The sequence below is a fragment of the Hyposmocoma kahamanoa genome, unplaced genomic scaffold (assembly GCF_003589595.1).
Source record: "Hyposmocoma kahamanoa isolate Upper Pololo Valley unplaced genomic scaffold, ASM358959v1 98510, whole genome shotgun sequence".
Classification (NCBI taxonomy): domain Eukaryota; kingdom Metazoa; phylum Arthropoda; class Insecta; order Lepidoptera; family Cosmopterigidae; genus Hyposmocoma; species Hyposmocoma kahamanoa.
In genome coordinates, this window is record NW_020655598.1 from 9317 (window position 1) to 25299 (window position 15983).

Consider the following 15983-nt stretch of genomic DNA (forward strand, 5'->3'; position numbering starts at 1 on the left):
ATTTTTTGTTTTCACATTTTGCCTTTTATTATTAATCAGTTGTTTCAGATGAAGATATTATCCCCTCTAAATATATCCTTGAAGTATATGACATAAATTGAAAAGTCCCATGTAGGTATGTATATCTTTATCTTATATCTTACCCTATATCTTTGTCCTGTAGAAACGTGCGGTTAGGGCAATTTAGGTACAATTTGGGCCCCAGAGTGTCTTTGAGAGATAAGTTTATGGAGATGAACATTCTTACGCTACGTCACACTACATTTATGAAAATGTAATTTACAATAAGAAGAATAGTATTTTTTTTAATGAAAAATAGTGACAGACAACATTAACACGAAGAATAATTATAAAAAAGCGACCTCAAAGTTCGTGGAACTACATCTGTCTGCAAAGTTTTATTGAAATCCCCGAGTTTATCACCCTAAGGCAGTGGTCCGACCGGCGACGATGAACGAGAAACGAGTAACGAGTAGAACTATAAACTATCAGCGGGAAGCGAGTGTAGTTTCGATAGTTTTGTCGCCGGGCTATAAGCGAGTGTGTAAGTGCGACGAGCGATTACTCGTGCCACTCGCTCAGTCCTGTGCAAACCTGCGTACGTTTCAATGCCGCACTGTGAAATGATGAAGCGGGCGAGTATCGCTGAACGAGTATTGCTTAGTGAGTTTATTTTTGAAAGCTCGTCGCTTAGCGATAAAACTAGTAAAGCGAGTCGTCGCCGGCAGTGTGAACAGTCAGCGATCAACTATTTGTATATGCATCTCTTTTATTTACACGGAATGTTATATCTATTGTACGTTTCTTGAGCGAGAAAATAGTAGATAGTTAATCGTTTACTCGCCGTTGGTGGGACCACTGCCTTAGAGGTAGTACCCTCTTTCCAATAAAAAAAGAATCACCAAAATCGGTGTACACATGCCGTGTCTGTATGCCGAATAATCGCGTAACATTCAACAAACTGCCTCAGTGGCCGAACGGTTACCATGCCGGACTGCCACGCAGAGGTCCTAGGTTCGATTCCCGGGCCGGGAGAAATATTTGTATGGCCTACATTTATTTCTCTCGTGAGTTTGGGTGTAATTTGTGTTTGTCTATGTATGTGTCCATGGCACCCGCGACATAGGGTTTCCCTAGTGAGGGGCTATGTTGAGTGTGTGCGTTATTATTATTAAAAAAAAAAAAAATTCTACAAAAAACATACAGTCAAATTGAGAAACTCCTTTTTTGAGATCGGTTAAAAATAAACAGTCGTCTTCACAAAGTCACAAATTCATTAAGAGGCACTGTATTAATATGCTCCTATAAATAAGATTCCGATTGATATTCAAAATTTGCCATTTACGAGGTTTAAAATTGCAGTGAAAAAAAAATTTATACCTAATAAAGGTTGTTCTTATGAAGCTTCTGCGTGTTTGGATGACAAAACTCTTTGGTACTGATCCGTTAAGCACCTGCGGTATTCTCAATCTAAGATGTTTGAAATAATTATTGTAAATTATAAATGGAATATTCGAATGTTTATTTACAAAGGGCAACTCCTAGGGTCGTATTCCAGAACTCTACTCAATGCTCAAGTCAGGACTTGAGCAGACTTGAGTATGATTTCAAGCACTGAAATACGACCCTAATGGCAAGGACTTGAGTATGATTTTCAGTGCTTTAAATCATACTCAAGTCCTGACTTGAGTATTGAGTAGAGTTCTGGAATACGACCCCTAGAGTTTCTTGCTCATTCTTCTGAGGGGAATATACCTTAATAACTGGCTCCGTGTCCGAACGGTTGCCATGCTGGTCTGCCACGTAGAGGTACCGAGTTCGACAAATATTATATGAGTGTAAAAAAGACAATATGACGTTTTGTAGCAATAGAGCTCCCTGTGCAGGGTAGTACTGCTACCTTACCTATTTTTGCCTCCAAGCAGTAATGTCAGCATTACTGTGTTCCATTTTGGGAAGGTAAGGGTGCTGGTGAAATTACAGGCACAAGGGACTTGCCAACCGGGACCAACATTGTACCAACCATCAGGCGCACGACTTGCATCCCGCTAAATGATGTTATTTAAAAAAATATATAGAAATCTAGTATATTTATTTATTTTCGAGTTACAAAACACAAATACATACATACCTTGTAGACTGACATACATAATTACACGTATTACGTGCAACGTGTGACGCAACGTGGTTGTCCGGTTGTCGGCCTCGGAAACGTCGGTCAAAACTCCTTCATGAAGGTCGACAGATGTTGAGTCGGTATTCTCAGCATAAATAAATTAAAATCTGCCTTAAACAATGAGCAGAGTTTAATCAATGCGACGATTTGCAGTGCAATATGTTTACCCGTGAAATAAAGATTATATTTGAATTGTAATTTCACCAGCGCTGTCATAATCGAAAAGCAGTAATGATTAAGTAGGTAACCTGTATTGCTATTAACATAGGGTCCCAAACTTTTTAGCTCGCCGCCCACAAAAAATAATTGAAAACACGTATTTTTTATATAAAGCTAACACAAAGAAATCACAAGTAAAAAAAATACATGTACACGTCACACGGATATGCTACAAGGAGGGAAAGTACCTTGAATACCATAGATTTCTATCTAGAACAAATGTTAAATTTCGTGGTCTTCCTTTTACAACCCTTATGCACAATCCTTATGATTGAGGCTTTTGATCAGTATAGTAAAATTACAGGTTATTTTTTTCATTTGGCGGGTTTGATTCCCGGTTTAGACAGGCGATTATTTAAAAATCTTTGAATGCAGTTCGAATAGTTTTTAAAATCAAGTGAGACGCCCTGTATATGTAGCATACTTTGTACAGGGTCTCCCAAAAATACGTCAGAGCGACACTGTGAGTAGGCCAACTCTATACCTACCAGAAATAAATAATTTAACGTAGGTAAAAGTATTGTGGTTTTCGAGGTATTGGCACTTTTTTTTTTGGGAAACTACTTTTTGTTGGGTTTTATGCTATTATTTCCAGGGTTAGCTCCAGACGGTAGTTATTTTAATTTTCCGGGTAATCTGAATAGTTTTTCCAAGTACTGCAACTAATATTTTATCGAGAAATATCATAAAACTTGAAAAAAACTATTAATTATGTATATCTCATACCCTTTTCAAACTTTTTGGTTGAGACCACTTTGGGAAACAATGCTATAAGAGCTCGTGGCAAGCCCCCTGGGAGTTTTAAACTTCTCCAACAAACATATTTCCTAATTAATCTTAATATATAACATCTATATATCAAATTCAAGACTTTGTAATCGAATTGAGGAAAAAACGCTACATTTTAATTAAAATTCAAATCGCTAAACACTTTTTGCGGTTAAGTTATCAAAACTTGTTTTTGAAGTAAGTCGGTCTTTATTTCTAACTAGAGATCATAGGTACCACCTTACCTATTTCTGCCTCTAAGTAGTCATGTGAGCATTATTGCGCTTCGGTTTTGTAGGGTAAGGGTGTCGGTGAAATGACAGGCACATAGGACTTGTAAACTTATGTCTCAGTGAGACAGGAGCAGAGGCAATACCCCTCAGATCTTTGCGATGTATAGTTCTGAGCGGTACTGCAACTGTTAATACCAGTGGACGGGACAGACTAGTCGTATGCCTGGTGGTAATCGACGTGCGTCACGCCTATCCATAACAGTTGTGACGCACGTCGATTACCACCAGGCATACCACTTGTCTGTTCCGTCCACTGGTATTATAAAAAAAATATATTTTTCTAACTAATTTATTTTACATTGTTAAGCTGCGATTTGTCGAAACTACTCTAATTCTTAGTGATAACAAACAAATCAACTAGATGGCGCTTATTTCACAGATTTTATGGATAGCGCCGCCTATCCTTTTATTTTGTTTAGGAGTATCGCCATCTACCCTTAGAATAATAACGCATAGAAACCTAGTCCGCATACGCTAAGTGAGGCAAATTGAAGCGCGCCAAAAGGGCCTACACGAGCGGGCGGGCCTTCAGTGCTCAAGGTCAACTTGCACCACGAACAGATCAAGAATTTTAGCTAAAAATGACGAAATGTGCGGTAAATGAGTGTAAAAATACGTCACACCAACATAAAATAGATACTAACATCACATTCCACAAGGAAGTAACGCGTTTCAACTTGTATTTTTATATAAATGTTCACTAAAACCGAAAATTAACCTACTACTAAAACTAGCCTACATGAAATTGATTTTTGTCTCACTTGTGACAGTTCGTTTGATATGAAACTATCATTCTATGCGTTATTATTCTAAGCATCTACCTATATTTACAAAAATTAGCTTATAACACTCAACGCCGTCTATTGACACGCATTTGTCAAAGACTGTAACTGACTTCTTGTATTTCATATTAAACAGGAATTAATTGGTATCTATGGCCATTTACATGATATAAACTACTTCCAGGCTAGTGATCAGCGCCATCTTATATAAGACGGAATTTTGACCTTTCTCAGAGTAGGAGATTAGCAGGCTTCTTGCGTTATGAGCCCCCTTTACACAGTCACTCTGTCGCGCGTGATCAGGAGCGTACAGGATTGCGCGCGGGAAAGCCTGCACGCGCAATAGTGCACGATTACCTGTTTTAATTTTTTAAGCTTATTTATTCGATACGAATTGCATCGCGCTTACCCCGCGCGGTCGCCGAGCGGAGCCCGCGTTGCCTCCGCGCAGCGACCGCGTGCGTTTAACTGTCATGGCAAAATACGCTCTATATACTTAGATTTTACGTTTTAACTTAAATGAGCGTCCCGGTCAAGCGGGCGAGACTGGCTTGAAATTCATCCGCGTGGTTGTTATATTCAGAGAATTTTGAGTGTTGTTGCCTAGTAAATACAATTCAGATTCGCCATTAATTTACATGAATACGTGGTAACTGGGCGGTCACCGCGCGGCAGCCGCGCGAAAACATTCTCCCCGTGCAACTGGGCGCGATTGGCAAATCGCGATTTGGCAAAAGTTTATTCAATATACGACGAAAATACTGTGTTGAACATTTACATTTTTCCAATGTATGTACAACCTGTAGGTACAATAAAAATAATAACGTTACAACGCTACGTTTTGAGCGAAGTGTAGGCAGTACGCCGAACAGCCGAGAGTTGGCGTTCTTTTTCTTATTATACTATGACAATGGTTTGTGACTGACGTCACCTTAATGAGATACAAACTACATATTAATGATAATATAGCCTTTAACAACCTAGTTGCAATGAAGATGCCGTCAGATTTGAACGTGTAATAATTTTGTTATATTTTTTCTACCTGGTTAATTTTATTATTGTTATTTTTTGTTTGTCTGTTTTAAAACACTTTGTGATATTAGAAAACTTGTGATTTTTGTGACAATTTTTGTAAGTGTCGTTGAAGGTAAGTTTGAAATTGTTTGTAAGAAGAAAAATTATAGAGTATGAAACCATTTTTTCGGATTTAAATCGCGTCTATTAACTACAGGCAGCTACTAAACATCCATAAATATAATGTAAATTGGAAATTAGAGTTTTTTGTAATATGAAGCAATAGCGTTCCGGTTTTGAAGGGTAAGGGGTGCTGTTGAAATTACAGCCACACGGGATTCGTCAACATATTTATTTTATTTATTATTCATTTAATTCAGGCAATATATACTTAAGGGCTTGCATACGTACAATATAATATAAAAATATAATAAAGCACCGTTTATTTATTTACGCGTATGGATTACGATGTGTGACGCAACTTGGGTATCCGGTAATTGGCCTCGGAAACGTCGATACATGTCTTATGTGACTCAGTTCCTGGGGCACTGCCACTACGCCCGTCTCTTTGAGACATTCATATGGCGCACTATAAGTTTCCGGAACTGGCCACTTACATAAACAATATTTAAAAAGTAATTACAACATATGAAAATGGAACTCCTTGGCTGTAGAATACAGTTTGTTTCATCTGACTGTAACTTGTTTTTATATAGTGGCGTCTTTTTAGAAATTGGTTGTCTACATCACCATGGATTTAACCATGATTTAACTCGTGAAAATTTTTGTAGTATGATTTTCTACGACCTTAAGTGTAATTTAACAGCTCAGAAGAGCTTAGCTCGGCTTCAAACTGCTTTTGGCGATGAAGCACCATGCAAAACGACTTTTTATAGCTGGTTTGCAGAATTCAAACGCGGTCGTGTGTATACCAGTGACGAATTTCGTGATGGTCGCCCGTCCACTGCTGTGAACAACAAAAACATCGATGCTGTGCGCCGTGATCATACGGCCAGGCATGTGACATACCATGAGATTCGGGCATCTTTAGGCATAGACATGAGTCAAATACAATCAATACTACACCAACATTTGGGTGTGAAAAAGCTGTGGTCTAGGTGGATACCACACAATTTGACTGAGATTCAAAAAACGGATCGCGTCACTTGGTGCAATGCCATGCTTACCAGATTCAACGAAGGGCCGTCAAACTTGGTGCGGGACATAGTAACAGATGACGAAACATGGATTTGTAGTTACGATCTCAAAACAAAGCAGCAATCGAGCGTTTGGGTCTTTCGAGATGAACCTAAACCAACCAAAGTGGCGAGCGTGCAAAGTGCCTCTAAGCGGATGTTTGCTTCTTTTTTTAATAAAACTCGACACGTGGTTGCTTTTGCTTTGGAGAATCTTTGTACCGTGAATAGCGATTGGTACACGACCATTTGTTTGCCGGAAGTTATTGAAAAACTCCGTAAAAATAACCGTAAACGCCGTATCATCTTGCACCACGATAACGCCAGTTCTTACACGGCCAGACAGACAAACGAATTTTTGAAGGTGAACAACGTTGACCTTTTGAGCCATCTCGCGTGCAGTCCCGGCCTGGCACCTTGTGACTTTTATTTATTTCCAAAGATTAAGAACCACTTAGGCGGTCAACGATTTTCATCACCTGAAGAGGCTGTCGCAGAGCATGAAAATTATGTTTCGGAGATTGCCACGGAGGAGTGGCATGAATGTTTTCAAAATTGGTTCATTCGTATGAAAAAGCGCATTAATGCTAACGAAGAATATTTTGAGATACGATAAATTTATTTCTGACCATTTATAGTATTTTTTTCTTATTCATTCCGGAAACTTATAGTGCGCCACACGTATAAATTACAAGTACCATATGCCTATAGTTTCACCAGTACCCTTACCCTTCAAAACTGGACAGAAATAGGTGAAGTGGTATTATTTTCCTGGACAAACTCTTTCAAAAGGAGCTTTACTGCAACCATACATATATTCTAAATCTCCATAAACTGCCTCCGTGGCCGAACGGTTACCATTGACCTTACATTACCTGGGTTCGACTCCCAGGCCGGGAGAAATATGTTTATGGCCTACATTTACTTCTCTCGTGTGTTTGGCAGTAATTTGTGGTTGTGTGCGTTATTATTATTATTCCTTTATTGGATGCTGTAAGTAGACAAAGCGCAACTTCGAGAAATAATTACGATTTACTATTTTCAGTGCGATGCGTGCTCTCGTACTGTGCACCCTGGTTGGTGTGGTGGCAGCACAGATAACAGTGGACCCTGCTACGTTGGACAACATTTTCGGCCCTGCCCCCACAACCACAACTGCGCTTCCTTTGGAAAAAGTAAGTAAACAATATATATTTTCACCTCATTAGCTTAGAAAAGCTTGCTTTCTCATTCGAAAACTGCGCGCAGAACCTTTTTTTCCTCTCTAGCGCGGAAAAGGTTTTTGGAATTCGAACTTGACGATGGACTGTGGTGCACCTAAACCCAAATTTTATTCTTATAATTGTTGACATTGAATTGACAACGATATTTTAAGTATTGATGTTTCACTAAACACGATAAATTAAAATAATAATAATAACGCACACACTCAACATAGCCCCGCACTAGGGAAACCCTGTGTCGCGGGTGCCAAGAACACACACATAGACATATTACACCCAAACTCACGAGAGAAATAAATGTAGGCCGTACAAATATTTCTCCCGGCCCGGGAATCGAACCTGGGACCACTGTGTGGCAGTCCGGCATGGTAACCGTTCGGCTACAGAGGCAGTTAATTTTGTTTGTTACAATTCAACTGTCTTTCTTTCATCTACCATTTTCCTCGCTGCAGTGAAGTGAAAAGTTATATGTTTCGCTCGCTACGCTCAGGGTTCTAGTGTTGAACCACGAGCGAATCGAGTCTTGGAAACAATCTTAGGACCTTTGGCTTGTTCAGGTTTCAATACAAGCACTCGCCTCAAACAACGACTTTGCAGCCTTACAAATAACTATTGTTGTGCAATACGGTTAATTTTGCTTCGGTCGAGCGGCAGGGACTGCCTTTATTTCAGAATTTATTTTCTTACAGATGAATTTAAAGTCTTTTAAAAATGTATATCGTATAGTGTACGTGTACTATTTAGTTCAATTAATATAAAAAAAATTGGCATATGTAAAGATCCTATTGAATACCGCGGTATTTTTATAAAATTTCGAGGTAACTTTGTGTTTTTTTTTCAATTGTGAAAATTTGTAGGAATCGTGTTGTCACACCGTATAGTGAATCAGTGCACATACTCAATTTCATATTTTTTTTTTCAACATTCACTATTACGCAGAATCAACAAAAGCCATTTGAGGTTGTATAGACTCTTAATTGCTTTAAACATTATTATCTCGGATTTGAGTTTTTGTCACAACCGCCCATTTTCAAGTAACGAACGGAGACAGTAGTATACTATTATAATTATTCGTGCCAATAGCAAATGCGTTGTAGGAGGGCAGAATTGGTATTATATCAACGACTTAAGGATGGAGTGTACCGGACTATACATATAGTCAGTGACTAATGAAAAAAACTGTAGCTCATTATACTATTGTTTTGTTGTTTCTTTTAATTCAAACCTTTTGTTTTTTTATAGGTTACAATAAAACCAACTGACACGCCAACGGAATTTGTAGACGTAGACGGTGACGCCTGCAAATGTCTTCCTTATTACCTATGCGATAAAGACAACATTGGTGTCGACGCCAACAATGTTTCCGTAACGGGTTGGGGGACTTTGGATATCAGGTTAGTTTGACCACTCATGTTACGCTTTTGAAGCCTAAGAATAATAATGTACGCAGCAAAATTTCCGAAAGAACACGCGTGGTACATGGTGGTGGTACTTTGCTTTTATTATGATCAAGACGATTGCACGAGTCTGCTTAAAAATTATATCACACTCGATGTTAGAAAACACCCTCCGTAGTATAGCGCCTCTATAAAGATATTATATCCACATTTAGGTGTCAAATTCGAGTGATTTTAAAATTTTATCACAACAGCAAACATGGCCAGTCATCGCGAGCGCCGGCGACCAATGACTACAAAAGATTAACACAGTGCCAAACATGGCTGCAAGGTCACAGCTGATTTTAAAACATTTGCACAGTAATTTTATCAACATAAAAATTGAGCGCGACAACAGAGATGAAAAGACATTTTTTGTTTCGTGGTTTTCGCGGCGATGATTATAGGATAAAGATAGCAATTTTAGATCGTTCTACTTGTTCTTCAAAATGTATAACAGTAGTTCAATACCAAATAAGCAAACTTAGATTTATCAACTGAGTTAATGATTGTCGCAAGGAGGTTTTCACACATATTCTGCCATGCTACGGCCACAGGTTTTGATAGATGGCTCCCGCTTAGTGTTGTTAAAATACCGTTTTTTTCCGAGGTAAAAAAAACAATGAAAAAAAACTTGACAAGAAACCGTTTTTTTTCTGGAGTACGTTTTGTTTCTAAAAGTATGAAAATATAACAATTGTATTTTTTTTACTACCATACATTTTACCTACTTTTAATCTATCGATTGCTGTTGCATCGCTACTTTGACGATTACTGATAAAAACACTACTTATTTATTTATCTAAGAGCGATATCAATTATTTTTTCCACATCGCAAATATCCCTTATATAGCAACATTGACATAGAATTTCTGTTCACCTCCTCCGCGTAAACTCCGATTCGGGAACATTTCGATAGCTTGCTTCACACTATCACTACTTATTGCGTACAGTCGCACCATCTCAGTAAATTCGACGTTAGAATAAATATCCATTTTGCGGCGATTGGGCGAGCGGAAGTTCAAATAAATTTTAGAAAAATTTACGTATCTTCGTAAGATCAAGGTCGCGCGTGCATTGAGCAATTTCGCGTATGCGCCCGCGTCTGTGTTTTGTTTTTCGCCGTCGTACCGCCACCCGCCGCTGCGTCGGAGCAATAATAGTGATGTGTATAGATTTCGATAACTAATGTTGTTCTCAAGTAGTAGTTTAAAAATTAAAAAAATATTTTTTATAAAGTCTAAGTTCATTAGTTTATTATTTCATTGGGTTCAGAATCAGGAATATAACGCACTCTATAAGTATGTCTCGCTTTCAAATATACAGCCTCTATATATTCTTAAAACAAAAGTTAGTGTCTTATTTTATTTCAATTATTCCATTTTACTTTTTCTGAAAAAAAAAACCAAATTTAGAAAAAACCAGGGCGCTGTGTTTATTTTCATGTTTTTTTATTTAAAAAACCTGAAAAAAAAACATTTGTTTTGATACTACACTACTCCCGCTAGTGGCGCCATATAGGCGGAAACCGTTTACTAAGCGATTAACATATTCATTGTTAACATACAGAAATTAGCAGGGTGACGCCATCTATCAGAACCCAATTTAAACTAACAAGTGCATTCACATTAAATCTTAATCATACTTTTATTAATAAATTTATTTACCAGTAGAATAACATTATACGTATATGCTTAAGAAAATATTATTGAGGCTATACAATAGAATTATAGAACTATAATAAACCAATAATTATATCTTTTTTATTAAAAAAACCGATCTCGAAAGTTCGTGGAATGACATCTATTTGCCATATTTTATAAACATTACTTTATTTTTATTCAAAAACTAAATACAATTAAATTCATTTAAAAACGAAATTGTGTACATAATTATGTTAATCCGCAACGTAGGCATCGTCAGGGAGACACAAATATAAATCAGCAACAGGCTTCGTCGCATAAAAATTAATACTGCAATTCGCCAAACTTAGCCATTATTATCCAAACGAGTATAGAAAATGGACAACTCTGAATCTGGTTCAAACGTCCCCATAACCCTGGCATCATTACCGCGCTGAATGGCTAACGACATTCGTTGCACCAAGTAAGATCCAGAGCGTGGATCACAGCCTCTATCGTTAAGCCGACGACCCAACTCCCTGATGAATTCTTTGGCCTCCGCACCCCAAGTTCCCGCAGTCTCCACTGCAATTGGCACAAAATCGTACATCGGTTCCAAGGCAATGCACTTGGCATGTTTCAATTTTGCCGGACCCTCTGCAGCTGATCCGGCAGATCTGGTGGTGTGACTCAGGTGGGACGGTGCAAACGTACTGACACACGTAGCCTTCCACAAAAGGCACCAGCCCTTCTGCCATGGGATCAGTGTAAGGCCGTCAGGTCTCTTGCCATCTGTACGACACAGCCCCGGAGGTTCCAAGACGCAAGCTACGTTAGCCAATACCAAAGCTCGGCAAACTATATTATTTATTGCATGACGTCATGCAATAAATTGTAATAGTTTCAAATCACTTACTTGTGATTTGAAACTTCTATTGAATAAATTTAATCACAGGCTTGACTTCAAGAGTTGATTTATAGCTTTATTGAATTTCGAGGAAAAGTATTAATATTCTTACACTAGCATTACAGTACATTTATGAAAATGTAATTTATGTTAAGAAAAATAGTAATTTTTAAAGAAGAATAGTGAGACAATCGTCTCACGCAATGAAATGATTCCTTCATGAACCTGAGTCGTTTAGCACAAAAAAATGGATCAATTTTATTTATTTTTAGGTGAGTTATCCACTCACGCTTGAACAAAAAATTTGCTATGCCAAAATTGTTTTCACAAAAAAGACCTAATGGTTCCTAAGACAGTTTCCTTGTATCTTCTTGTTTCGGATTTCCCCATACTGTCCTATTAAAAAAAACACCGTATATTTATATAGTAGGCGCAACCAATAAATAATATCGTTTATTTAATAAATAATATCGTTTATTTACATAATAGATCAATAATTATATCATAGGATCAAATAATATTATCCATTATTACGTAGTAGACTTTTGAGGATTTTGTCCTTTCCAGATTCAGAGAAGATCAATGCCAAGAAAGTGCCGAGGTGTGCTGCAAGATTCCTAATGCGAAAACGGAGGAAGAGGTCGTGACGCCGGCTCCATTGCCTATAGACCGGGGATGCGGATATAGGAACCCGAAGGGATTGGATTTTACGATCACGGGTGGCACTGTAAGTAAAGCTTTTGTAGATTATTTTTAACCGATTTAAAAAAAAAGGACTCCTCCTTCTCAATTCGACTGTACTTTTGTATGTATGTACCAGTGGCGAGGCGTCCATATAACTCGACTCCCACCGGTTTGCCTAAAATTTTCCACGTATTGCCAAAAGACTGTACTAGAAAGCGTGCATACCCCACCACTTAAAAAAACTTATATTCAATGATAATCGTGTAGTAATTTGTCTTTAATAGTACGGAGTACTGTAGCTTCCTGATGAATCTAACCCAATCATGGTGCGAGGCAAATCTGCCTTAAGTGTCGCCAATTAAATTTGAAGGACATATTCCACCTGTAAGGGTGGAAAACTAGAGAATGAATCCGGTTTCGGTCCCTTTTCGGTAAATAATTTCAATAAAACTTGGCAAATAGATGTAAGAAATGAAACTATTTTTCCGGATTTACTCCGGATTACTCCGGATTTTGTTGACTGTCAACCGTGACCATGGGACCTGTAAAGGGCCCGAAACGTCGGATTGTTTTTGAAAAAACAAATATACGCGATTTAAATCCGGAAAAATAGTTTCATTTCCTATGTGTAACAATCGCGAAAACCTAAGAACTCGATAAATAGATGTAATTTCACAAACTTTTACGATATCAAAATTCCTACGCGCCCTGAGGGACCGGAAGATGTCTAGCTCATCCTCTACTAGCTGTCGGGGCTAGTGCCGGAGATGCCAAGTAGCAGTGTCCTGTGACAATGTCCAGACAGATACAGGTTAACAGTCTCTCTCTTTAACTGCCTCCGTGGCTGAACGGTTACCATGCAGAGGTCCTGGGTTCGATTCCCAGGCCGGGAGAAATATGTGTAAGGCCTACATTTATTTCTCTCGTGAGTTTGGGTGTAATTTGTGGTTGTCTATGTGTGGGTCCATGGCGCCCGCGACACAGGGTTTCCCTAGTGCGGGGCTATATTGAGTGTGTGCGTAATTATTATTATTATTATTAACAGTTAAGTCAAGGAATTATATCAAGGAATACCAAGTTATAGCTATAGCGTTCGGGGAATAAGTTCGAAAGAGACTAAGTTTTGTGGAGAATAGACACGCGCCTGCGTTTTGGTAGCATTTTAAATTTGACAACATCGCCCTAATCGGAGACTGCCTTAAATATGAAATTCAAATAACGACGACGTCTTCACATGCTAGACTGAAAACACGGATAAGAAAGATACTCGACCGTCTGGAAGGTGTTTATTCACTCTTACCTATTTTTTTGCAGGGTAACGAGGCACAATTTGGCGAGTTTCCATGGGTGGTGGCAATCATGAACGCATTTAACGATAGCTACGCCGGAGTTGGCGTGCTTTTGCATCCCAGGGTCGTCATGACTGGCGCGCATATTGCACACAAGTGAGTGAATGTATTTGTTGACATAAATGTGTACTGTGGCGTAAGTGCTTATTATGGGTGTAGATGCATAAATATAGGTACACTATGGCTTAATTGTGTATTGTGACGTACCTACGTGTGTATTACGGCGTGATTGTTTTACTGTGGAATTCAAATAATCTTTATTTCATAGGTAAGTAAATGACACCCGGAGCCGTCATACTGATTAACATCTACCGCTCATTCGTAAGGCAGATTCCCCTGAGAAGAATGAGCAAGAAACTCTAGGGGTTGCTCTTTGTCAATATAGATTTGAATACATTGATCATTTCAATATTTAATTTAAACATCTTAGATCGAGATTACCTGCAAGAGCTAAACAGGTTACTACTATGGATTTTCGTCATCCAAGCACGCAGAACCCTTGTAATATAAACCCTTTATGTAATATAATACCTTTAGTACAAAGTTTTAGTTTCACTATGCTTTTGAATCTCGTAAATGGCAAACTTTGAAAATCAATCGGAATCTTATTATGGAAGAGTAGGTATACATTTAGGAAATGAAACTATTTTTCCGGATTTAAATCGCGTATATTTGTTTTTTCAAACAAACCGACGTTTCGGGCCCTTTACAGGTCCCATGGTCACGGTTGACTGAGGTGGTACAGTCTTCAACCAGTTATGTCTAATATTAATGCAAACCACCCTATTTTTTCACTATAGTTACAATAGTTATTAATTAAATACCTTGTTTTTAATTTTACAAAGAAAACATTCCAATTTACGCTACATTAAGTTTTACAAATTATTTTATTGAATGAATTTCTTATTAAGTTTAATTTGTTATTAATTATTAATAGAAATTAGAATAAACTAAAACATATTAATTAGTACTGCAGTCTTATGTCTGTTTGGGATTTTTCATTAGAGGAAATACTGGATCCCAAACTGGTGGTACGGAGAAACCATCTTCCCTGTTGAAATTAGGATGTTTTTTAATTTCAATGGCCTCTGGCAGCATCCTGGGTAGATAACGGACTTCTTTTGCAAGGACCTGGGGTTGAAAAAACAAATATACGCGATTTAAATCCGGAAAAATAGTTTCATTTCCTATGTGTAACAATCGCGAAAACTTGTGATAGGTATACATTGCTCATTAAATGAATTAGAAACTTTGTGAAGAAGACAAATGTCAAGAACAGCTAGTTTTTTTTAAAATTGCTCGAAACTGGATTCATCCCCTAGTTTGCCATCTTTAGAGATGGAATGTTTTCTTCAAATTTAAATGGGATTAATACTGAGGTACCCTCTTTCCAGCAAAAAAAAAGAAACAACAAAGTCGGTTGACGGAGCTATCGCGTAGCGTACGTACAAAACAATACAGTCGAATTGGGAATCCCCTCGTTTTTTTGAAGTCGGTTAAAAATAAACAATAGATTTGACAAATTCCTAATCTTCGATTTGATTTTAGAGGGATATATCCACTTTAAAGTTAAAAATAAAATATTGTATGAGTAATTACACGATATATTCAAGCATAGACACTAATCAGAAACATAAAACAATGAAGTTTCCTCGATAGATAAAAATCACGAAATGACCTCTAATTTTCACATTTTTTCGATTCATCCTCGAAATGCTACAGGTTATTACGAAAAAAATTAGATAATTAATTATATTTATGCATGATCGAGAACTGTCACTACGGATTTTTTTTTAATCCCTTAAGTTTTAGAGTTATTCCGCTAAAACGAATTTGGTACTTTTAATGCGCAAAATTCAACATCTCCTGTCGCATGTCACGCGAACTTCAGGCATATATTTGTCTCACAAATGTGGGCGTAGCCAACGTCAAAACCTTTTTGGCATGCTCCCTCTTAAACTATGGAATTCATTTACTTTTTTCCATCCTCTAACAGCAGCCTCAACAACATGGCCACTATGAACTGTCAAAAATCTATCCGCCCTTGATGGAAAACTCTATATGACAGGAAACACTCGTATAGATAAACTTTTGACAGTGTCGCCGGTCAACTCCTTTACTCACAGCTGTCCTTTGCAGGTATCAACCAAAGGATATCAAAATACGCGCGGGGGAATGGGACACCCAGACTGTGAAAGAACGTCTGAAGCACCAAGAAAGACTTGTGCAGGAAATCTACATTCATAGAGGTAAGGGTTTTTGGCGTCCAGCAATGCTAGCGATAATGTATTTGAACTTTAACAGCAGTAGAGCT

The 15983-nt window shown here is 37.9% G+C and overlaps 1 protein-coding gene across 1 annotated transcript; it reads left to right on the plus strand.

Moving 5' to 3' along the window:
- Nucleotides 1-5228: 5228 nt before the first annotated feature.
- Nucleotides 5229-15918, plus strand: LOC113238846 (phenoloxidase-activating factor 2-like; the record flags this gene model as incomplete). Its single annotated transcript, XM_026475690.1, has 6 exons — nucleotides 5229-5385; nucleotides 7494-7623; nucleotides 8914-9065; nucleotides 12204-12363; nucleotides 13635-13765; nucleotides 15809-15918. Coding segments are annotated over exons 2-6 (679 nt in total), but the record flags the coding sequence as incomplete, so codon positions are not given.
- Nucleotides 15919-15983: the final 65 nt, after the last annotated feature.